The sequence below is a fragment of the Nerophis ophidion genome, linkage group LG01, assembly GCF_033978795.1.
Source record: "Nerophis ophidion isolate RoL-2023_Sa linkage group LG01, RoL_Noph_v1.0, whole genome shotgun sequence".
Classification (NCBI taxonomy): Eukaryota; Metazoa; Chordata; class Actinopteri; order Syngnathiformes; family Syngnathidae; genus Nerophis; species Nerophis ophidion.
Window position 1 is genome coordinate 1,366,822 of NC_084611.1, and position 27,664 is coordinate 1,394,485.

The 27,664-nt window shown below is 42.0% G+C and overlaps 1 protein-coding gene across 1 annotated transcript in view; it reads left to right on the forward strand.

Annotated features, from left to right (window-relative positions):
- The window catches only part of LOC133543721 (cell cycle checkpoint protein RAD17-like), a 125,705-nt gene that overhangs the window by 17,944 nt on the left and 80,097 nt on the right, over positions 1-27,664 (forward strand). The window contains exons 6-10 of the mRNA XM_061888506.1: positions 18,980-19,128; positions 20,036-20,088; positions 21,014-21,139; positions 24,775-24,835; positions 25,726-25,828. Of these exons, the coding sequence (XP_061744490.1) occupies positions 18,980-19,128; positions 20,036-20,088; positions 21,014-21,139; positions 24,775-24,835; positions 25,726-25,828 (492 nt within the window). The remainder of the gene's footprint in view (positions 1-18,979; positions 19,129-20,035; positions 20,089-21,013; positions 21,140-24,774; positions 24,836-25,725; positions 25,829-27,664) is intronic.

Here is a 27,664-nt window from a genome sequence, read left to right on the forward strand (position 1 = left end):
ATACTGTCACCTCACACGTCACATACTGTCACCTCACACGTCACATACTGTCACCTCATACGTCATACTGTCACCTCATACGTCACATACTGTCACCTCATACGTCACATACTGTCACCTCATACGTCACATACTGTCACCTCATACGTCACATACTGTCACCTCATACGTCACATACTGTCACCTCACACGTCACATACTGTCACCTCACACATCACATACTGTCACCTCACACGTCACATACTGTCACCTCACACGTCACATACTGTCACCTCATACGTCACATACTGTCACCTCATACGGCACATACTGTCACCTCATACGTCACATACTGTCACCTCATACGTCACATACTGTCACCTCATACGTCACATACTGTCACCTCATACGTCACATACTGTCACCTCATACGGCACATACTGTCACCTCACACGTCACATACTGTCACCTCATACGTCACATACTGTCACCTCATACAGCACATACTGTCACCTCATACGTCACATACTGTCACCTCATACAGCACATACTGTCACCTCATACCTCACATACTGTCACCTCATACCTCACATACTGTCACCTCATACGGCACATACTGTCACCTCATACGTCACATACTGTCACCTCACACGTCACATACTGTCACCTCACACGTCACATACTGTCACCTCATACGTCATACTGTCACCTCATACGTCACATACTGTCACCTCATACGTCACATACTGTCACCTCATACGTCACATACTGTCACCTCATACGTCACATACTGTCACCTCATACGTCACATACTGTCACCTCACACATCACATACTGTCACCTCACACGTCACATACTGTCACCTCACACGTCACATACTGTCACCTCATACGTCACATACTGTCACCTCATACGGCACATACTGTCACCTCATACGTCACATACTGTCACCTCATACGTCACATACTGTCACCTCATACGTCACATACTGTCACCTCATACGTCACATACTGTCACCTCATACGGCACATACTGTCACCTCATACGTCACATACTGTCACCTCATACGTCACATACTGTCACCTCATACGTCACATACTGTCACCTCATACGTCACATACTGTCACCTCATACGGCACATACTGTCACCTCATACGTCACATACTGTCACCTCATACGTCACATACTGTCACCTCATACGTCACATACTGTCACCTCATACGTCACATACTGTCACCTCATACGTCACATACTGTCACCTCATACCTCACATACTGTCACCTCATACGTCACATACTGTCACCTCATACGTCACATACTGTCACCTCATACGTCACATACTGTCACCTCATACGTCACATACTGTCACCTCATACGTCACATACTGTCACCTCATACGTCACATACTGTCACCTCATACGTCACATACTGTCACCTCATACGTCACATACTGTCACCTCATACCTCACATACTGTCACCTCATACGTCACATACTGTCACCTCATAAATCACATACTGTCACCTCATACGTCACATACTGTCACCTCACACGTCGCATACTGTCACCTCATACGTCACATACTGTCACCTCATACGTCACATACTGTCACCTCATACGTCACATACTGTCACCTCACACGTCACATACTGTCACCTCACACCTCACATACTGTCACCTCATACGTCACATACTGTCACCTCATACGTCACATACTGTCACCTCACACGTCACATACTGTCACCTCATACGTCACATACTGTCACCTCATACGTCACATACTGTCACCTCATACGTCACATACTGTCACCTCATACGTCACATACTGTCACCTCACACGTCACATACTGTCACCTCATACGTCACATACTGTCACCTCACACATCACATACTGTCACCTCACACGTCACATACTGTCACCTCACACGTCACATACTGTCACCTCATACGTCACATACTGTCACCTCATACGTCACATACTGTCACCTCATACGTCACATACTGTCACCTCATACGTCACATACTGTCACCTCATACGTCACATACTGTCACCTCATACCTCACATACTGTCACCTCATACGTCACATACTGTCACCTCACACGTCACATACTGTCACCTCACACGTCACATACTGTCACCTCACACGTCACATACTGTCACCTCATACGTCACATACTGTCACCTCATACGTCACATACTGTCACCTCATACGTCACATACTGTCACCTCATACGTCACATACTGTCACCTCACACGTCACATACTGTCACCTCATACGTCACATACTGTCACCTCACACATCACATACTGTCACCTCACACGTCACATACTGTCACCTCACACGTCACATACTGTCACCTCATACGTCACATACTGTCACCTCATACGTCACATACTGTCACCTCATACGTCACATACTGTCACCTCATACGTCACATACTGTCACCTCATACGTCACATACTGTCACCTCATACCTCACATACTGTCACCTCATACGTCACATACTGTCACCTCACACGTCACATACTGTCACCTCACACGTCACATACTGTCACCTCACACGTCACATACTGTCACCTCATACGTCACATACTGTCACCTCATACGTCACATACTGTCACCTCATACGTCACATACTGTCACCTCACACGTCACATACTGTCACCTCACACGTCACATACTGTCACCTCACACGTCACATACTGTCACCTCACACGTCACATACTGTCACCTCACACGTCACATACTGTCACCTCACACGTCACATACTGTCACCTCATACCTCACATACTGTCACCTCATACGTCACATACTGTCACCTCATACGTCACATACTGTCACCTCATACCTCACATACTGTCACCTCATACGTCACATACTGTCACCTCATACGTCACATACTGTCACCTCATACGTCACATACTGTCACCTCATACGTCACATACTGTCACCTCATACGTCACATACTGTCACCTCATACGTCACATACTGTCACCTCATACGTCACATACTGTCACCTCATACGTCACATACTGTCACCTCATACGTCACATACTGTCACCTCATACGTCACATACTGTCACCTCACACGTCACATACTGTCACCTCACACGTCACATACTGTCACCTCATACCTCACATACTGTCACCTCATACGTCACATACTGTCACCTCATACGTCACATACTGTCACCTCATACCTCACATACTGTCACCTCATACGTCACATACTGTCACCTCATACGTCACATACTGTCACCTCATACGTCACATACTGTCACCTCATACGTCACATACTGTCACCTCATACGTCACATACTGTCACCTCATACGTCACATACTGTCACCTCATACGTCACTTACTGTCACCTCACACGTCACATACTGTCACCTCACACGCCACATACTGTCACCTCATACGTCACATACTGTCACCTCATGCGTCACATACTGTCACCTCATACGTCACATACTGTCACCTCATACGTCACATACTGTCACCTCATACCTCACATACATATACGCCCTCGCCCAGCAGAGAGGTAGTAGCATGGGTAACGTTAGCTGTGATGCTAGCGAAACCGTGCAAGGATGATAGGAGAGAAAGAAGGTGCGAATCTGGTAACAAATGAAGGAAGAATTAATTCCCAATAAAAACAACATTGTCTGGCGGTGGTTTGGCTTCAAGTGGGAATATGTCGAACAGACAACCGTAATTTGTCAAGTGTGCGGCAAAAGCGTTGCTACAAAATGTAGCATTACTGCTAATATGTAGCATCATTTAAAAAGTCTGCTAGAGAATGAAGAGTGATTACTCCGCATGTCAACATTTCCATCAAAAGTGCACTCATAGCTTGTTTTAAAATGTCTCGACAATCTTGCACTTTCTGTTTTGAAATGACATGAATTTTTGTGCCACTGCTGAAGAACTGTTTCATGATTACACTTTTGCTAAATGGACTTAGTTGTGATTTCCCTCTCTGCATGAAAGTTTAAAAGTAGCATATATGAATGCAGTATGAAGAAGAATGTTTGAATGTAGACAAATAGAATCATCATCCTGCTGTCATTATATGCATCAAGTGTTCATTCAAGGCTGAGGCAGAATATCCACATATATATTTGTGTATGGTCACATGACCTAAACATATCCACATATATATGGTGTATGGTCACATGACCTAAACATATCCACATATATATGGTGTATGGTCACATGACCTAAACATATCCACATATATATGGTGTATGGTCACATGACCTAAACATATCCACATATACATGGTGTATGGTCACATGACCTAAACATATCCACATATATATTTGTGTATGGTCACATGACCTAAACATATCCACATATATATGGTGTATGGTCACATGACCTAAACATATCCACATATATATTTGTGTATGGTCACATGACCTAAACATATCCACATATATATGGTGTATGGTCACATGACCTAAACATATCCACATATATATGGTGTATGGTCACATGACCTAAACATATCCACATATATATTTGTGTATGGTCACATGACCTAAACATATCCACATATATATTTGTGTATGGTCACATGACCTAAACATATCCACATATATATGGTGTATGGTCACATGACCTAAACATATCCACATATATATTTGTGTATGGTCACATGACCTAAACATATCCACATATATATGGTGTATGGTCACATGACCTAAACATATCCACATATATATTTGTGTATGGTCACATGACCTAAACATATCCACATATATATGGTGTATGGTCACATGACCTAAACATATCCACATATATATTTGTGTATGGTCACATGACCTAAACATATCCACATATACATGGTGTATGGTCACATGACCTAAATATATCCACATATATATGGTGTATGGTCACATGACCTAAACATATCCACATATATATGGTGTATGGTCACATGACCTAAACATATCCACATATATATTTGTGTATGGTCACATGACCTAAACATATCCACATATATATGGTGTATGGTCACATGACCTAAACATATCCACATATATATGGTGTATGGTCACATGACCTAAACATATCCACATATATATGGTGTATGGTCACATGACCTAAACATATCCACATATATATGGTGTATGGTCACATGACCTAAACATATCCACATATATATGGTGTATGGTCACATGACCTAAACATATCCACATATACATGGTGTATGGTCACATGACCTAAACATATCCACATATATATTTGTGTATGGTCACATGACCTAAACATATCCACATATATATGGTGTATGGTCACATGACCTAAACATATCCACATATATATGGTGTATGGTCACATGACCTAAACATATCCACATATATATGGTGTATGGTCACACGACCTAAACATATCCACATATATATGGTGTATGGTCACATGACCTAAATATATCCACATATATATGGTGTATGGTCACATGACCTAAACATATCCACATATATATGGTGTATGGTCACATGACCTAAACATATCCACAAATATATGGTGTATGGTCACATGACCTAAACATATCCACATATATATGGTGTATGGTCACATGACCTAAACATATCCACATATATATGGTGTATGGTCACATGACCTAAACATATCCACATATACATGGTGTATGGTCACATGACCTAAACATATCCACATATATATTTGTGTATGGTCACATGACCTAAACATATCCACATATATATTTGTGTATGGTCACATGACCTAAACATATCCACATATACATGGTGTATGGTCACATGACCTAAATATATCCACATATATATGGTGTATGGTCACATGACCTAAACATATCCACATATATATGGTGTATGGTCACATGACCTAAACATATCCACATATATATTTGTGTATGGTCACATGACCTAAACATATCCACATATATATGGTGTATGGTCACATGACCTAAACATATCCACATATATATGGTGTATGGTCACATGACCTAAACATATCCACATATATATGGTGTATGGTCACATGACCTAAACATATCCACATATATATGGTGTATGGTCACATGACCTAAACATATCCACATATATATGGTGTATGGTCACATGACCTAAACATATCCACATATACATGGTGTATGGTCACATGACCTAAACATATCCACATATATATTTGTGTATGGTCACATGACCTAAACATATCCACATATATATGGTGTATGGTCACATGACCTAAACATATCCACATATATATGGTGTATGGTCACACGACCTAAACATATCCACATATATATGGTGTATGGTCACATGACCTAAACATATCCACATATATATGGTGTATGGTCACATGACCTAAACATATCCACATATACATGGTGTATGGTCACATGACCTAAACATATCCACATATATATTTGTGTATGGTCACATGACCTAAACATATCCACATATATATGGTGTATGGTCACATGACCTAAACATATCCACATATATATGGTGTATGGTCACACGACCTAAACATATCCACATATATATGGTGTATGGTCACATGACCTAAACATATCCACATATATATGGTGTATGGTCACATGACCTAAACATATCCACATATATATGGTGTATGGTCACACGACCTAAACATATCCACATATATATGGTGTATGGTCACATGACCTAAATATATCCACATATATATGGTGTATGGTCACATGACCTAAACATATCCACATATATATGGTGTATGGTCACATGACCTAAACATATCCACAAATATATGGTGTATGGTCACATGACCTAAACATATCCACATATATATGGTGTATGGTCACATGACCTAAACATATCCACATATATATGGTGTATGGTCACATGACCTAAACATATCCACATATACATGGTGTATGGTCACATGACCTAAACATATCCACATATATATTTGTGTATGGTCACATGACCTAAACATATCCACATATATATGGTGTATGGTCACATGACCTAAACATATCCACATATACATGGTGTATGGTCACATGACCTAAACATATCCACACATATATTTGTGTATGGTCACATGACCTAAACATATCCACATATATATGGTGTATGGTCACATGACCTAAACATATCCACATATATATGGTGTATGGTCACATGACCTAAACATATCCACATATATATGGTGTATGGTCACATGACCTAAACATATCCACATATATATGGTGTATGGTCACATGACCTAAACATATCCACATATATATGGTGTATGGTCACATGACCTAAACATATCCACATATATATGGTGTATGGTCACATGACCTAAACATATCCACATATATATGGTGTATGGTCACACGACCTAAACATATCCACATATATATGGTGTATGGTCACATGACCTAAATATATCCACATATTTATGGTGTATGGTCACATGACCTAAACATATCCACATATATATGGTGTATGGTCACATGACCTAAACATATCCACAAATATATGGTGTATGGTCACATGACCTAAACATATCCACAAATATATGGTGTATGGTCACATGACCTAAACATATCCACATATATATGGTGTATGGTCACATGACCTAAACATATCCACAAATATATGGTGTATGGTCACATGACCTAAACATATCCACATATATATGGTGTATGGTCACATGACCTAAACATATCCACAAATATATGGTGTATGGTCACATGACCTAAACATATCCACATATACTGTATATGGTGTATGGTCACATGACCTAAACATATCCACATATATATGGTGTATGGTCACATGACCTAAACATATCCACAAATATATGGTGTATGGTCACATGACCTAAACATATCCACATATTAAAAAAAGGCCGTATCGCCCAGCCCTAGCTGCTAAATTGACATATTGAGCTTCTGCATCACTTCTGAGTTGGTGAAAGTTAATTCTAGATGATAAATCATGTCTCTCACCTGAATAGTAAAAGGTTGTGGACATAAACCCAAATGTTGGTCAACTTTGGCATCCAACTTAGACACCAGAAAGACACGAAAAAAACTCTTTGTATCGGACATGATATTACACAGAACTAAACACTGCTTGTTTCCAACACGATATCACATGCAAGACTGCTTGTATCGCAACTGATGACTTACTGCTTATGGCTGTCCATGGATTACGATGATGACGTTGCTCCAGTAATGGGTTATTGAGGGGGGTTTCGTATATGCCAGTGCATGTGGCTGTGCAGGCCAATGCGGGACCCGCATGGTTTGCCACATGTGGGGCAGATGTAGTCCATGTTTGAGAGGGGGGCCCCTGCAGCACACTGATGTCACTGTATACGTTGTTGTTTTCTCCTCTCAGTGGTCTGCTCCTGGAGATGAGCAGTGACTGCAGTTGCGCCAGGTGTGGCGATCAGCAGCCAAGACTTCCAGTGCGGAAGGCTGGATAGCCCAGCGCTTCAGGAGGGGTTTTATGTGGCCCTTGTAGCGTTTCCGCTGACCCCCAGGAGACTTACAGCCTTCCTGGAGTTGGCCGTAGAGGATCTGTCGGGGGTGTCTCTGGGCGGGCATGTGGACTACATGCCCCACCCAGCGCAGATGTCTTTGCGCAAGGAACACTTGGATGCTGGGTGTTTGGGTCCGGCCACATGAGGGACCCTGTCCTCCCAGGTCAGACCCAGAATCCGTTGCAGGAAGCGGAAGTGGTATCTTTTCACGATTCTGACGGGCCTTTGGTAAGGGGTCCAGGCTTCCGAGCCGTATAGCAGTGTGGACAGACAAACTGCTCTGTAAACAGCTGCTTTGGTGGAAACTGTCAGGTTTCTGTTCAGGAAGACCCTGGTTTTGAGCCTACCAAAGGCAGCAGATGCTAACCCAACACGGACCTGGATGTCATTATCGATGTTACAGGTGGGGGACAGGACGCTTCCGAGGTAGATGAAATGTGGAACGATGGTGAAGACAGGCACTTCTGACTGATGGATAGAGTGGTGCGCAATGATCTGTGTTTTTGAAATGTTGACCTTGAGTCCTAGGGCACTGTACGTGGATGAGACCACGTTAAGTGCACTTTGGAGAGAGTCTGGCGTGTGGGCAAGGAAAGCACAATCCTCAGCATACTGAAGTTCTAGGACCTGTTGATTTGTAATTTTAGTAAAGGCCTGGAGGCGCCAGATGTTGAAGAGACTGCCGTCCAGCCGGAACTGTATGTGGATGCCATCTGTGGTTCCCAGAGATTTGTGTGAGAGGAGAGTGACTGCTGAGAGAAAGAGGTTGAATATGACAGGGGCTAGAATACATCCCAGCCTGACCCCGACTTTCACATTAATAGAGGGGGATTGCTGGCCTCCAATGCGGACACAGGCTCGCATTCCATCATGAAGTTGTCTCAGGATGTTGAGGAACTTTGGCGGAATCCCCAGCCTTCCCAGTAAGTCCCAGAGGAGATTCCGGTTTACGGTGTCAAATGCCTTGGACAGGTCGATGAAGGCGATGTACAGATCCTTGTGGTGTTCCGGCACTTTTCTTGTACCTGCCTGGCTACAAAGATCATGTCAGTAGTACTGCGATCTCTTCTGAATCCACACTGGGATTCAGGCAAGATGTTCTCAGAGATGTGAGTAACTAAGCGAGAGAGCATGACCCGAGCAAGAACTTTCCCGGCAAACGAGAGCAGGGAAATTCCTCTGCTGTTTCCACAGTCAGCTTTGTCACCTTTCCTCTTAAAGTTGGTTATTACAGCAGCATCCTTCCATTCCTGGGGGATGGCTTCAGAGGACCAGATGGAGTCAATCAACTGGTGAAGCCGGCGGGTGAGGAGATAGCCACCAAGCTTCAGCACCTCAACTGAGATACCGTCAGGGCCTGGGCTTTTGTTGTTTTTTAGGCCCTTGACGGCTTTTCGGACCTCAGCAAAGGTACATGGCGAGTCCATGTGGTCGACAGTGGGAGTGGTTGGGAAATTGGTGAAAATGTCCTGGTCAGAGAGATTTTTGGAGTTAAGGAGAGTGTTGAAATGTTCAGCCCATCTATTTAGGATCTGGGGTGTGTCCTTATAGAGGGTGACTCTGTCTGCCGATCTGACTGGGATTCTGTTATTTCTCTGTGGACCATATATGGATTTGACGGCATCATAAAATCCATGGGAATTGTTGGTGTCAGCATAGAGTTGGATCTCGCTGGCTTTCTTGATCCACCAGTCATTCTCCATGGCTCTGAGGGTATGCTGGACTTCGGCTCCTATCGAAGAGAGTCGTGTCTTTAGTGTGATGGATTGGGGGTTGGCCAGGTAAGCAGCATGGGCTTTGTGTTTTGCCTGGAGAAGTTTATGGATATCCGGTGCACTGTTGTCAAACCAGTCCTGATGTTTACGCCTGGTGTACCCAAGGGATTCCTCTGCTGCCTGATGGATGGCAGTCCTTAGGGAGTTCCAGCAGGTGTTGTCAGGGTCCAGGTGGGTATCAGGGATTGCAGACAAATTTTCTGCAAGCTGTGTCCTGAGCTGGTCTACAAAGTGCTTGGATTTGAGTGCTTCACAGTTGAGTCTCTTGTTTGGTGGTGTTTTCTTCAGTTGGGGGCGGACTTCCATCTGAAATTTGGCTCTGATCATTCGATGGTCAGTCCAGGAGTCCGCTCCACGCATCGCTCTGGAGATTATGACCTCCTTCCTGTCTCTACGACGGGTGATAATATAGTCTAGGAGGTGCTAATGTTTGGAGTGAGGATGTTGCCAGGAGGTCTTGAATTTATCCTTGAACTGGAACAGGGTGTTGCCATAATAAGTCAAAGTAGTAGTCTTTGTTGTCTCTCATCAAATCTGCAGGAATAGTCAAAGTTGTAGTCTTTGTTGTCTTTCAGCACGTCTGCCAGGATTAGTCAAAGTTGTAGTCTTTGTTGTCTCTCATCACATCTGCAGGATTAGTCAAAGTTGTAGTCTTTGTTGTCTCTCATCACATCTGCAGGATTAGTCAAAGTTGTAGTCTTTGTTGTCTCTCATCACATCTGCAGGATTAGTCAAAGTTGTAGTCTTTGTTGTCTCTCATCACATCCGCAGGATTAGTCAAAGTTGTAGTCTTAGTTGTCTCTCAGCACGTCTGCCATGATTAGTCAAAGTTGTAGTCTTAGTTGTCTCTCATCACATCTGCAGGAGTAGTCAAAGTTGTAGTCTTTGTTGTCTCTCATCACATCCGCAGGATTAGTCAAAGTTGTAGTCTTTGTTGTCTTTCAGCACGTCTGCCAGGATTAGTCAAAGTTGTAGTCTTTGTTGTCTCTCATCACATCTGCAGGATTAGTCAAAGTTGTAGTCTTTGTTGTCTCTCATCACATCTGCAGGAATAGTCAAAGTTGTAGTCTTTGTTGTCTCTCATCACATCCGCAGGATTAGTCAAAGTTGTAGTCTTTGTTGTCTTTCAGCACGTCTGCCAGGATTAGTCAAAGTTGTAGTCTTTGTTGTCTCTCATCACATCTGCAGGATTAGTCAAAGTTGTAGTCTTTGTTGTCTCTCATCACATCTGCAGGATTAGTCAAAGTTGTAGTCTTTGTTGTCTCTCATCACATCCGCAGGATTAGTCAAAGTTGTAATATTTGTTGTCTCTCATCACATCCGCAGGATTAGTCAAAGTTGTAGTCTTAGTTGTCTCTCAGCACGTCTGCCATGATTAGTCAGTTGTAGTCTTAGTTGTCTCTCAGCACGTCTGCCATGATTAGTCAAAGTTGTAGTCTTAGTTATCTCTCATCAAATCTGCAGGAATAGTCAAAGTTGTAGTCTTTGTTGTCTCTCATCACATCCGCAGGATTAGTCAAAGTTGTAGTCTTTGTTGTCTTTCAGCACGTCTGCCAGGATTAGTCAAAGTTGTAGTCTTTGTTGTCTCTCATCACATCTGCAGGATTAGTCAAAGTTGTAGTCTTTGTTGTCTCTCATCACATCTGCAGGATTAGTCAAAGTTGTAGTCTTTGTTGTCTCTCATCAAATCTGCAGGAATAGTCAAAGTTGTAGTCTTTGTTGTCTCTCATCACATCCGCAGGATTAGTCAAAGTTGTAGTCTTTGTTGTCTTTCAGCACGTCTGCCAGGATTAGTCAAAGTTGTAGTCTTTGTTGTCTCTCATCACATCTGCAGGATTAGTCAAAGTTGTAGTCTTTGTTGTCTCTCATCACATCTGCAGGATTAGTCAAAGTTGTAGTCTTTGTTGTCTCTCATCACATCTGCAGGATTAGTCAAAGTTGTAGTCTTTGTTGTCTCTCATCACATCTGCAGGATTAGTCAAAGTTGTAGTCTTTGTTGTCTCTCATCACATCTGCAGGATTAGTCAAAGTTGTAGTCTTTTGTTGTCTCTCATCACATCCGCAGGATTAGTCAAAGTTGTAGTCTTTGTTGTCTCTCATCACATCCGCAGGATTAGTCAAAGTTGTAGTCTTTGTTGTCTCTCAGCACGTCTGCCATGATTAGTCAAAGTTGTAGTCTTAGTTGTCTCTCAGCACGTCTGCCATGATTAGTCAAAGTTGTAGTCTTTTTTGTCTCTCATCACATCTGCAGGATTAGTCAAAGTTGTAGTCTTTGTTGTCTCTCATCACATCCGCAGGATTAGTCAAAGTTGTAGTCTCAGTTGTCTCTCAGCACGTCTGCCAGGATTAGTCAAAGTTGTAGTCTTTGTTGTCTCTCATCACATCTGCAGGATTAGTCAAAGTTGTAGTCTTTGTTGTCTCTCATCACATCTGCAGGAATAGTCAAAGTTGTAGTCTTTGTTGTCTCTCATCACATCCGCAGGATTAGTCAAAGTTGTAGTCTTTGTTGTCTTTCAGCACGTCTGCCAGGATTAGTCAAAGTTGTAGTCTTTGTTGTCTCTCATCACATCTGCAGGATTAGTCAAAGTTGTAGTCTTTGTTGTCTCTCATCACATCTGCAGGATTAGTCAAAGTTGTAGTCTTTGTTGTCTCTCATCACATCTGCAGGATTAGTCAAAGTTGTAGTCTTTGTTGTCTCTCATCACATCCGCAGGATTAGTCAAAGTTGTAATATTTGTTGTCTCTCATCACATCCGCAGGATTAGTCAAAGTTGTAGTCTTAGTTGTCTCTCAGCACGTCTGCCATGATTAGTCAGTTGTAGTCTTAGTTGTCTCTCAGCACGTCTGCCATGATTAGTCAAAGTTGTAGTCTTTTTTGTCTCTCATCACATCTGCAGGATTAGTCAAAGTTGTAGTCTTTGTTGTCTCTCATCAAATCTGCAGGAATAGTCAAAGTTGTAGTCTTTGTTGTCTCTCATCACATCCGCAGGATTAGTCAAAGTTGTAGTCTTTGTTGTCTTTCAGCACGTCTGCCAGGATTAGTCAAAGTTGTAGTCTTTGTTGTCTCTCATCACATCTGCAGGATTAGTCAAAGTTGTAGTCTTTGTTGTCTCTCATCACATCTGCAGGATTAGTCAAAGTTGTAGTCTTTGTTGTCTCTCATCACATCTGCAGGATTAGTCAAAGTTGTAGTCTTTGTTGTCTCTCATCACATCTGCAGGATTAGTCAAAGTTGTAGTCTTTTGTTGTCTCTCATCACATCCGCAGGATTAGTCAAAGTTGTAGTCTTTGTTGTCTCTCATCACATCCGCAGGATTAGTCAAAGTTGTAGTCTTAGTTGTCTCTCAGCACGTCTGCCATGATTAGTCAAAGTTGTAGTCTTGGTTGTCTCTCAGCACGTCTGCCATGATTAGTCAAAGTTGTAGTCTTTTTTGTCTCTCATCACATCTGCAGGATTAGTCAAAATTGTAGTCTTTGTTGTCTCTCAGGACGTCTGCCATCCATCCATCCATTTTCTACCGCTTATTCCCTTTGGGGCCGCGGGAGGCGCTGGTGCCTATCTCAGCTACAATCGGGCGGAAGGCGGAGTACACCTTGGATAAGTCGCCACCTCATCGCAGGGCCAACACAGATAGACAGACAACATTCACACTCACATTCACACACTAGGGACCATTTAGTGTTGCCAAACAACCAATCCGCAGGTGAATGTCTTTGGAGGTGGGAGGGGCCTGTCCCCAGGTGCATATCTTTGGAAGTGGGAGGGGCCTATCCCAAGGTGCATGTCTTTGGAGGTAGGAGGAAGCCGGAGTACCCGGAGGGAACCCACACATTCACAGGGAGAACATGCAAACTCCACACAGAATGATCCCGAGCCCGGGATAGAACCCTGACTACTCAGGACCTTCGTATTGTGAGGCAGACGCACTAACCCCTCTCCCATTGTGAAGCCCGGATGTCTGCCATGATTAATCAAAGTTGTAGTCTTTGTTGTCTTTCAGCACGTTTTTTCATGTCACTGCTCTCACGATGTAGAACTATTAACTATAAAATGCAGACTATTTTATTTACCCCAGGAATTCAGTGCTATGATATTCACAGCAGTTTACATTCCTCCCAGTGCTAACACCAAAGAAACTTTGAATGCTTTGTACTGCTCCATAAATGAACTGCAATCTACACATCCAGAAGGCGTTTTCATCGTGGCAGGGGACTTTAACCAAGCTAACATGAAAACTGTGTTCCCTCATTTCCATCAATATGTGAATTTTGCAACCAGGGGTGGAAGCACATTGGACATGGTGTATAGCAATATTAAACACGCGTTTAAAGCTGCACCCCGCCCCCCTGTGATGCTAATTCCTGTCTACAAGCCCCTGCTGGTCAGGAAGCAAGCTACAGTGAAGCAGCTGAGGACCTGGCCAGAGGGAGCAATGGAAGCCATACAAGACTGCTTCGAAACCACAGACTTGGACATGTTCAAGGCAGCCACCACTGATAATCATAACATGTGTGGAAGAGTATGCAGAGTCTATGTCCGATAGGGGTGTAACGGTACACAAAAATTTCGGTTCGGTAGGTACCTCGGTTTAGAGGTCACGGTTCGGTTCATTTTCGGTACAATGAGAAAACATGTAGGCTTTATGATGCACTTACATTATTATATACACTATCAGAGACAGAAACTCTTCATTTAATATAATGTTCTTTTTTGCTGCTTCAACACACCTCAATCAACACTGTCCGCAACACACACACACACACACACACACACGCGCACACCGCAAAATGAGCTAATGTTACGCTAAAAGCTAACTAGCCTTCACCTAAAGCCCGGACTGTGAGTGAGCTGAGCTGCAGTTTGTTTCTAGAAGGTCAATGGTGATGTTTAGAAAGTAGTTGACTTGGAAGTGTTTAGTAGAATTTGGGAAGAGTCCGTTGCTCCCCTAATAAACACCTATCTGCTCGATGCTGAAGCGCTGACTAGATGCGCTCTGAATACGCACTGCTAATTGGCTTGTTATCGCTACTGTTGTAACCAATCAGATGGTTGTGTGGGAGGGACAATGCAGAGTGCTGTGAAGGAGATAGAGGCAGAATGGAGCGGAGCAGCTTGTTAAGACTTTAGCATAGGCGGCTACTTTATATGTTCGTGTGGAACACGTTCGGTACTCCTCCGCACCGAACCGGAACCCCCGTACCGAAACGGTTCAATACAAATACACGTACCGTTATACCCCTAGTGTCCGAATACATTCAGAAGTGCATGGAGGCTGTCAGTGTGATCAAGAACATCCCCACACGGGCCAACGAGAAACCCTGGATGAACAGTGAGGTACGTGCAATGCTGAAGGCTCGGAACCAGGTTTTTAAGTCTGGCGACATGGTGGCACTAAAAACAGCCAGAGCTAACCTGAACTGTGCCATCAGGGTTGCAAAGCGTGCTCACAGTCAGAAAGTGCAGGATTTCTTTGAGAACCCCACGAACACTAGACCAATGTGGCAGGGCATACAGGTCATCACGGACTATAAGCTTCCCCCTGTCCCTGTGACAACCGCATCAGCTTCCTAAATGACCTAAACAACTACTTAGCAAGGTTTGAGGAACTTAACACCACTCCAGCGAGGAAATCCACCCCCCGCCCTGATGAGCAGCCGCTAAACCTGGACACAGCGGATGTCCGGAAAACCCTAATGAGAGTGAAGCCCGGGAAAGCAGCAAGACCTGATGACATTCCAGGCAAGGTGTTTAAGAGATGTGCAGACCAGCTGGCTGGGGTTCTCACAGACATCTTCAACATCTCGCTGACCCAGACCCATTATGGTTTAAGACCGCCACAATAATTCCATTACCTAAAAAAACGACAATCTCCTCCCTCAATGATTATCGCCCCGTGGCACTCACCCCCATGATAATGAAGTGCTTCGAGAGGCTGGTAAAAGAATACATTGTCTCCAGACTTCCCCCCACATAAAACCCATACCAGTTGGCTTATCGCCCTAACCGCTCCACAGTGGATGCCATCTCCTCTGCAGTCCACCAGCTTAGAACATCTGGAAGGAAATAGACACACACGTGCGGATGTTGTTTCTGGACGTCAGCTCGGGATTCAAAACCATCATCCGGCAGCATTTGGTGAGCAAACTGAACCCCCTTGGATTCAGTACCACCCTGTGCAACTGGCTGCTTGACTTCCTCACAGACAGACCCCAGTCTGTGAGAGTTGGCAACAACACCTCCAGTGCCATCTCCCTGAGCACCGGCTCCCCCCAGGGCTGCGTCATGAGTCCGTTGCTGTTCATGTTGATGACCCATGACTGCTGCGCCAGGTCCACTACTAACCACATTGTGAAGTACACGACAGTAGCGGGCCTCATCCGTGACAACAATGTCATGGACTACAGGGAGGAGGTGAAACATGTGGTTGACTGGTGCAGAACCAACAACCTGGTCCTGGACGTCGACTAGACCAAGGAGATTATCGTTGACTTCAGGAAGCTCCAGTCCAGCCACGCTCCACTCTTCATCAACTGCACAGCGGTGCAGCTGGTAAGCAGCACCAAGTTCCTGGGGTGCAGATATCTGACAATATAACCTGGTACCTAGACACTGGAGCTCTTGTAAAAAGAGCTCAGCAGCGCATGCACTTTTTACGTGGGATTAAACAAGCACAGCTCCCACCCCCCCCCATTCTCAGCACGTTCTACAGAGGCACTATAGAGAGCCTGCTGACCAACAGCATCTCTGTCTGGACTGGAGCCTGCAATGCCTCAGACTGGAAGTCTCTCCAGAGAGTGGTGAGGACGGCGGAAAAGATCATCAGGACTCCTCTTCCTCCCATCCAGGAGATCGCACAAAGCCGCTGCCTGACCAGGGCTCCGAAAATGTGCAGAGACTCCTCCCACCCCCACCAAGGACTGTTTTCACTACTGGACTCTAGAAAGAAGTTCCGTAGCCTCCGAAGCAGAACCTCCAGGTTCTGTAGCAGCTTCTTCCCTCAGGCCATAAGACTCTTGAACGCATCATAATTATCCCCTAAATTCCCCCACAAAATGGATAAACTCACTGCAATATAAAGACAATATAACATACATCCATAAACGTGGAGGTATATACAAAAGTGCAATATATTTATCTGTACAGTAAATTATTTATTTATATCTGCACTTTATTGCTTTTTTTATCCTGCACTACCATGAGCTAATGCAACTAAATTGTATTATCTGTACCGTGAAGTTCAAATTTGAATGACAATAAAAAGGAAGTCTAAGTCTGTTAGTCAAAGTTGTAGTCTTTGTTGTCTCTCATCACGTCTGCCATGATTAGTAGTCTTGTTGCTCTCTCCCACGAACAACATTATCCAGCATGGACACCACATTTGTAAGTCATAAGTGTTGCTATAAAGCCCGAAGTAGTTCCACAAAGAATGTTACACTTGTAGTTGTGCACATAGTCCTAAAGTCATGGAGTGTATTGTAGTTGTGCACATAGTCCTAAAGTCATGGAGTGTATTGTAGTTGTGCACATAGTCCTAAAGTCATGGAGTGTATTGTAGTTGTGCACATAGTACTAAAGTCATGGAGTGTATTGTAGTTGTGCACATAGTCCTAAAGTCATGGAGTGTATTGTAGTTGTGCACATAGTCCTAAAGTCATGGAGTGTATTGTAGTTGTGCACATAGTCCTAAAGTCATGGGGTGTATTGTAGTTGTGCACATAGTCCTAAAGTCATGGAGTGTATTGTAGTTGTGCACATAGTCCTAAAGTCATGGAGTGTATTGTAGTTGTGCACATAGTCCTAAAGTCATGGAGTGTATTGTAGTTATACACATAGTCCTAAAGTCATGGAGTGTATTGTAGTTGTGCACATAGTCCTAAAGTCATGGAGTGTATTGTAGTTGTGCACATAGTCCTAAAGTCATGGAGTGTATTGTAGTTGTGCACATAGTCCTAAAGTCATGGAGATTGTAGTTGTGCACATAGTCCTAAAGTCATGGAGTGTATTGTAGTTGTGCACATAGTCCTAAAGTCATGGAGTGTATTGTAGTTGTGCACATAGTCCTAAAGTCATGGAGATTGTAGTTGTGCACATAGTTCTAAAGTCATGGAGTGTATTGTAGTTGTGCACATAGTCCTAAAGTCATGGAGTGTATTGTAGTTGTGCACATAGTCCTAAAGTCATGGAGATTGTAGTTGTGCACATAGTCCTAAAGTCATGGAGTGTATTGTAGTTGTGCACATAGTCCTAAAGTCATGGAGTGTATTGTAGTTGTGCACATAGTCCTAAAGTCATGGAGTGTATTGTAGTTGTGCACATAGTCCTAAAGTCATGGAGTGTATTGTAGTTGTGCACATAGTCCTAAAGTCATGGAGTGTATTGTAGTTGTGCACATAGTCCTAAAGTCATGGAGTGTATTGTAGTTGTGCACATAGTCCTAAAGTCATGGAGTGTATTGTAGTTGTGCACATAGTCCTAAAGTCATGGAGTGTATTGTAGTTGTGCACATAGTCCTAAAGTCATGGAGTGTATTGTAGTTGTGCACATAGTCCTAAAGTCATGGAGTGTATTGTAGTTGTGCACATAGTCCTAAAGTCATTGACATGATTGTGATGAGACAATGACCATGGAGCAAAATATGAAACCTGAACAAGTTAGATGTCTTATGGTTGTCATGTTTTCCATTCATCATAATTCATGGGTTCCACGTTTTCAGGACTGCTCTATTCCCCTCTAGACTGGAACATGAACAGTAGTTCCCAGTCAGCACAATTCCAAGAGTTTCTCCTGAGGGCCAACAAGTACACGTGCCTGAAGATGGTGGGGGATGTCAGACCTCCTGGCATGAAGGTCATCTTAGTTGAGGTTGGTACTTCCTCATCTTGGATCCATTAGATCATGAAGAGACCACAGACAAACGTAGAACTTCAGTCCATAAGATCATGAAGAGAACATAGACAAACGTAGAACTTCAGTCCATAAGATCATGAAGAGACCACAGACAAACGTAGAACTTCAGTCCATAAGATCATGAAGAGACCACAGACAAACGTAGAACTTCAGTCCATAAGATCATGAAGAGACCATAGACAAACGTAGAACTTCAGTCCATAAGATCATGAAGAGACCATAGACAAACGTAGAACTTCAGTCCATAAGATCATGAAGAGACCATAGACAAATGTAGAACTTCAGTCCATAAGATCATGAAGAGACCATAGACAAACGTAGAACTTCAGTCCATAAGATCATGAAGAGACCTTAGACAAACATAGAACTTCAGTCCATAAGATCATGAAGAGACCATAGACAAATGTAGAACTTCAGTCCATAAGATCATGAAGAGACCATAGACAAACGTAGAACTTCAGTCCATAAGATCATGAAGAGACCATAGACAAACGTAGAACTTCAGTCCATAAGATCATGAAGAGACCATAGACAAACGTAGAACTTCAGTCCATAAGATCAGGAAGAGACTGTAGACAAACGTAGAACTTCAGTCCATAAGATCAGGAAGAGACCTTGGACAAACATAGAACTTCAGTCTATAAGATCATGAAGAGACCTTAGACAAACATAGAACTTCAGTCCATAAGATCAGGAAGAGACCTTGGACAAACATAGAACTTCAGTCCATAAGATCATGAAGAGACCTTAGACAAACATAGAACTTCAGTCCATTAGATCATGAAGAGACCATAGGCAAACATAACTTAGGTCTGTAAAATCAAAAAGAGGCCATAGACCAAATCTGTGTATTTCTGTGCAGGAATTCCCAAACCACTTTTACCGGCAGCCTGGCAGTCTACATGATGTTCTCAGGTAAGTACTCTGGACAACACTGCACTTTGGGGAATGTTGCCTATGGTTCACAGTCCTAAGGGTGTTGTTAAATTTTGCCTATAAAACCCTAAAAAAGATGCAAACACCTCCATTAATATTGTATATACACTCTGTAAGTATATAAGTCATGTAGTAACATTCATAATAACATGTAATATATACATGATGTAAGTATATAAGTCATGTAGTAACATTCATAATAACATGTAATATATACATGATGTAAGTATATATGTAGTATCTAGTAACATTCATAATAACATGTAATATATACATGATGTAAGTATATATGTAGTATCTAGTAACATTCATAATAACATGTAATATATACATGATGTAAGTATATATGTAGTATCTAGTAACATTCATAATAACATGTAATATATACATGATGTAAGTATATATGTCATGTAGTAACATTCATAATAACATGTAATATATACATGATGTAAGTATAATGTCATGTAGTAACATTCATAATAACATGTAATATATACATGATGTAAGTATATATGTCATGTAGTAACATTCATAATACCATGTAATATATACATGATGTAAGTATATATGTAGTATCTAGTAACATTCATAATAACATGTAATATATACATGATGTAAGTATATATGTAGTATCTAGCAACATTCATAATAACATGTAATATATACATGAGTCATGTAGTAACATTCATAATAACATCAATCAATGTTTATTTATATAGCCCTAAATCACTAGTGTCTCAAAGGGCTGCACAAACCACTAGAACATCCTGGGTAGGCCCACATAAGGGCAAGGAACATTCCCACCTAGTGGGACGTCGGTGCCAATGATGACTATGAGAACCTTGGAGAGGACTGCATATGTGGGTGCACTTCCCCTTGAAGAAAAGTGTTGCTGCTTGTTCAGGACCTTTGTGAAGAGCAGTGGCTGTCCTGTGGTCTTCATCGTGTCCGACAGTCTGAGTGGAGACAGCAGCTCCAGACTCCTGTTTCCAAGAGAGCTGCTGGAGGAGCTGCACATCACTTGCATCAGGTCCACTTCACTTTTACATCATTTATACCTATTATTTATGACACTGTACACCAACATCAGGTCCACTTCACTTTTACATCATTTATACCTATTATTTATGACACTGTACACCAACACCAGGTCGCCTGTAAGGACCAGATGAGTCATTTATACCTATTATTTATGACACTATACACCAACACCAGGTCGCCTGTAAGGACCAGATGAGTCATTTATACCTATTATTTATGACACTGTACACCAACATCAGGTCCACTTCACTGTTTCATCATTTATACCTATTATTTATGACACTGTACACCAACACCAGGTCGCCTGTAAGGACCAGATGAGTCATTTATACCTATTATTTATTACACTGTACACCAACACCAGGTCGCCTGTAAGGACCAGATGAGTCATTTATACCTATTATTTATGACACTGTACACCAACACCAGGTCGCCTGTAAGGACCAGATGAGTCATTTATACCTATTATTTATGACACTGTACACCAACATCAGGTCCACTTCACTTTTACATCATTTATACCTATTATTTATGACACTGTACACCAACACCAGGTCGCCTGCTGGCCTGTTCTAAAAATAGCTCAAATAGCAGCACTTACCAGTGAGCTGCCTCTGTTTTTTTTTATGTTATTAATTTACTAGCAAGCTGGTCTCGCTTTGCTCGACAATTTTAATTCTAAGAAAGACAAAACTCCAATAAAATTTGAAAATCCAAGAAAATATTTTAAAGACTTGGTCTTCACTTGTTTAAATCAATTCATTTATTTTTTTACTTTGCTTCTTATAACTTTCAGAAAGACAATTTTAGAGAAAAAATACAACCTTAAAAATGATTTTAGGATTTTCTAAACACATATACCTTTTTACCTTTTAAATTCCTTCCTCTTCTTTCCTGACAATTTCAACCATTGACCTTGTGTAACCAGTGTAATACGGTGTATTCCACTCACTCCAGATGGTAACCTTGTGTAACCAGTGTAATACGGTGTATTCCACTCACTCCAGATGGTAACCTTGTGTAACCAGTGTAATACGGTGTATTCCACTCACTCCAGATGGTAACCTTGTGTAACCAGTGTAATACGGTGTATTCCACTCACTCCAGATGGTAACCTTGTGTAACCAGTGTAATACGGTGTATTCCACTCACTCCAGATGGTAACCTTGTGTAACCAGTGTAATACGGTGTATTCCACTCACTCCAGATGGTAACCTTGTGTAACCAGTGTAATACGGTGTATTCCACTCACTCCAGATGGTAACCTTGTGTAACCAGTGTAATACGGTGTATTCCACTCACTCCAGATGGTAACCTTGTGTAACCAGTGTAATACGGTGTATTCCACTCACTCCAGATGGTAACGTTGTGTAACCAGTGTAATACGGTGTATTCTACTCACTCCAGATGGTAACCTTGTGTAACCAGTGTAATACGGTGTATTCCACTCACTCCAGATGGTAACCTTGTGTAACCAGTGTAATACGGTGTATTCCACTCACTCCAGATGGTAACCTTGTGTAACCAGTGTAATACGGTGTATTCCACTCACTCCAGATGGTAACCTTGTGTAACCAGTGTAATACGGTGTATTCCACTCACTCCAGATGGTAACCTTGTGTAACCAGTGTAATACGGTGTATTCCACTCACTCCAGATGGTAACGTTGTGTAACCAGTGTAATACGGTGTATTCCACTCACTCCAGATGGTAACCTTGTGTAACCAGTGTAATACGGTGTATTCCACTCACTCCAGATGGTAACCTTGTGTAACCAGTGTAATACGGTGTATTCCACTCACTCCAGATGGTAACCTTGTGTAACCAGTGTAATACGGTGTATTCCACTCACTCCAGATGGTAACGTTGTGTAACCAGTGTAATACGGTGTATTCCACTCACTCCAGATGGTAACCTTGTGTAACCAGTGTAATACGGTGTATTCCACTCACTCCAGATGGTAACCTTGTGTAACCAGTGTAATACGGTGTATTCCACTCACTCCAGATGGTAACCTTGTGTAACCAGTGTAATACGGTGTATTCCACTCACTCCAGATGGTAACGTTGTGTAACCAGTGTAATACGGTGTATTCCACTCACTCCAGATGGTAACCTTGTGTAACCAGTGTAATACGGTGTATTCCACTCACTCCAGATGGTAACCTTGTGTAACCAGTGTAATACGGTGTATTCCACTCACTCCAGATGGTAACCTTGTGTAACCAGTGTAATACGGTGTATTCCACTCACTCCAGATGGTAACCTTGTGTAACCAGTGTAATACGGTGTATTCCACTCACTCCAGATGATAACGTTGCTGTTTGTTACAAACTCAAAGGCAGTAGCTGGCTTCTCTCTGGCCGTAGTTAGCTTGTAGGGCTAACAGCGTAGCTCGCTGATGGTTAGTACGCTAGAAAAAGAGTTCTCTCTTAAAATAACAGTTTGTTAACAAGTATTATTGTTATTCATGGACAGTTAGTTAGTTGTCTGTTTCAACCTATTATTGTTATTCATGGACAGTTAGTTAGTTGTCTGTTTCAACCTATTATTGTTATTCATGGACAGTTAGTTAGTTGTCTGTTTCAACCTATTATTGTTATTCATGGACAGTTAGTTAGTTGTCTGTTTCAACCTATTATTGTTATTCATGGACAGTTAGTTAGTTGTCTGTTTCAACCTATTATTGTTATTCATGGACAGTTAGTTAGTTGTCTGTTTCAACCTATTATTGTTATTCATGGACAGTTAGTTAGTTGTCTGTTTCAACCTATTATTGTTATTCATGGACAGTTAGTTAGTTGTCTGTTTCAACCTATTATTGTTATTCATGGACAGTTAGTTAGTTGTCTGTTTCAACCTATTATTGTTATTCATGGACAGTTAGTTAGTTGTCTGTTTCAACCTATTATTGTTATTCATGGACAGTTAGTTAGTTGTCTGTTTCAACCTATTATTGTTATTCATGGACAGTTAGTTAGTTGTCTGTTTCAACCTATTATTGTTATTCATGGACAGTTAGTTAGTTGTCTGTTTCAACCTATTATTGTTATTCATGGACAGTTAGTTAGTTGTCTGTTTCAACCTATTATTGTTATTCATGGACAGTTAGTTAGTTGTCTGTTTCAACATATTATTGTTATTCATGGACAGTTAGTTAGTTGTCTGTTTCAACATATTATTGTTATTCATGGACAGTTAGTTAGTTGTCTGTTTCAACCTATTATTGTTATTCATGGACAGTTAGTTAGTTGTCTGTTTCAACCTATTATTGTTATTCATGGACAGTTAGTTAGTTGTCTGTTTCAACCTATTATTGTTATTCATGGACAGTTAGTTAGTTGTCTGTTTCAACCTATTATTGTTATTCATGGACAGTTAGTTAGTTGTCTGTTTCAACCTATTATTGTTATTCATGGACAGTTAGTTAGTTGTCTGTTTCAACCTATTATTGTTATTCATGGACAGTTAGTTAGTTGTCTGTTTCAACCTATTATTGTTATTCATGGACAGTTAGTTAGTTGTCTGTTTCAACCTATTATTGTTATTCATGGACAGTTAGTTAGTTGTCTGTTTCAACCTATTTCATCTGTTCTTCATCCTTCATCATCTTCTTCTTCTGCAGTTTTAATCCAGTGGCTCCAACCTCCATGATGAAGGTCCTGACTCACATTGCAACACTCCAGGTAGAGATATACACATGTAGATAGTGTTTAACAGTATTGTTACATACACATAGATATACACATGTAGATAGTGTTTAACAGTATTGTTACATACACATAGATATACACATGTAGATAGTGTTTAACAGTATTGTTACATACACATAGATATACACATGTAGATAGTGTTTAACAGTATTGTTACATACACATAGATATACACATGTAGATAGTGTTTAACAGTATTGTTACATACACATAGATATACACATGTAGATAGTGTTTAACAGTATTGTTACATACACATAGATATACACATGTAGATAGTGTTTAAAAGAAGTGTTCCACACACATAGATATACACATGTAGATAGTGTTTAACAGTATTGTTACATACACATAGATATACACATGTAGATACTGTTTAACAATATTGTTACATACACATAGATATACACATGTAGATACTGTTTAACAATATTGTTACATACACATAGATATACACATGTAGATAGTGTTTAACAGTATTGTTACATACACATAGATATACACAAGTAGATAGTGTTTAACAGTATTGTTACATACACATAGATATACACATGTAGATACTCTTTAACAATATTGTTACATACACATAGATATACACATGTAGATACTGTTTAACAGTATTGTTACATACACATAGATATACACATGTAGATAGTGTTTAACAGTATTGTTACATACACATAGATATACACATGTAGATACTCTTTAACAGTATTGTTACATACACATAGATATACACATGTAGATAGTGTTTAAAAGAAGTGTTCCACACACATAGATATAGAGATGTAGATGTTATTCGACAATGTTGTTGCATCTACATAGACATGGAGATGTAGACAGTGAATATAATGTTCCAACAGAAGACTAGCAGACTGGATCAGGCGGTGCTGGAGCAGTTGTGTTCAGGAAGTTCAGGAGATGTTCGCAGTGCCATCAACAGTCTGCAGTTCTCCTCCATCTCAGGTCTGCAGCTCATGTCCTCCCACTCCACTAAGCCAGACTTGAAATGTCCTCCCACTCTACTAAGCCAGACTTGAAATGTCCTCCCACTCCACTAAGCCAGACTTGAAATGTCCTCCCACTCCACTAAGCCAGACTTGAAATGTCCTCCCACTCCACTAAGCCAGACTTGAAATGTCCTCCCACTCCACTAAGCCAGACTTGAAATGTCCTCCCACTCCACTAAGCCAGACTTGAAATGTCCTCCCACTCCACTAAGCCAGACTTGAAATGTCCTCCCACTCCACTAAGCCAGACTTGAAATGTCCTCCCACTCCACTAAGCCAGACTTGAAATGTCCTCCCACTCCACTAAGCCAGACTTGAAATGTCCTCCCACTCTACTAAGCCAGACTTGAAATATCCTCCCACTCCACTAAGCCAGACTTGAAATGTCCTCCCACTCCACTAAGCCAGACTTGAAATGTCCTCCCACTCCACTAAGCCAGACTTGAAATGTCCTCCCACTCCACTAAGCCAGACTTGAAATGTCCTCCCACTCCACTAAGCCAGACTTGAAATGTCCTCCCACTCCACTAAGCCAGACTTGAAATGTCCTCCCACTCCACTAAGCCAGACTTGAAATGTCCTCCCACTCCACTAAGCCAGACTTGAAATGTCCTCCCACTCCACTAAGCCAGACTTGAAATGTCCTCCCACTCCACTAAGCCAGACTTGAAATGTCCTCCCACTCCACTAAGCCAGACTTGAAATGTCCTCCCACTCCACTAAGCCAGACTTGAAATGTCCTCCCACTCCACTAAGCCAGACTTGAAATGTCCTCCCACTCCACTAAGCCAGACTTGAAATGTCCTCCCACTCTACTAAGCCAGACTTGAAATGTCCTCCCACTCCACTAAGCCAGACTTTAAATGTCCTCCCACTCCACTAAGCCAGACTTGAAATGTCCTCCCACTCCACTAAGCCAGACTTGAAATGTCCTCCCACTCCACTAAGCCAGACTTGAAATGTCCTCCCACTCCACTAAGCCAGACTTGAAATGTCCTCCCACTCCACTAAGCCAGACTTGAAATGTCCTCCCACTCCACTAAGCCAGACTTGAAATGTCCTCCCACTCCACTAAGCCAGACTTTAAATGTCCTCCCACTCCACTAAGCCAGACTTGAAATGTCCTCCCACTCCACTAAGCCAGACTTTAATGTCCTCCCACTCCACCAAGCCAGACTTTAAATGTCCTCCCACTCCACCAAGCCAGACTTTAAATGTCCTCCCACTCCACCAAGCCAGACTTTAAATGTCCTCCCACTCCACCAAGCCAGACTTTAAATGTCCTCCCACTCCACTAAGCCATACTTTAAATGTCCTCCCACTCCACTAAGCCAGACTTTAAATGTCCTCCCACTCCACCAAACCAGACTTGAAATGTCCTCCCACTCCACCAAGCCAGACTTTAAATGTCCTCCCACTCCACTAAGCCAGACTTTAAATGTCCTCCCACTCCACTAAGCCAGACTTGAAATGTCCTCCCACTCCACTAAGCCAGACTTGAAATGTCCTCCCACTCCACTAAGCCAGACTTGAAATGTCCTCCCACTCCACTAAGCCAGACTTTAAATGTCCTCCCACTCCACTAAGCCAGACTTGAAATGTCCTCCCACTCCACTAAGCCAGACTTTAATGTCCTCCCACTCCACTAAGCCAGACTTTAAATGTCCTCCCACTCCACCAAGCCAGACTTGAAATGTCCTCCCACTCCACCAAGCCAGACTTTAAATGTCCTCCCACTCCACCAAGCCAGACTTTAAATGTCCTCCCACTCCACCAAGCCAGACTTTAAATG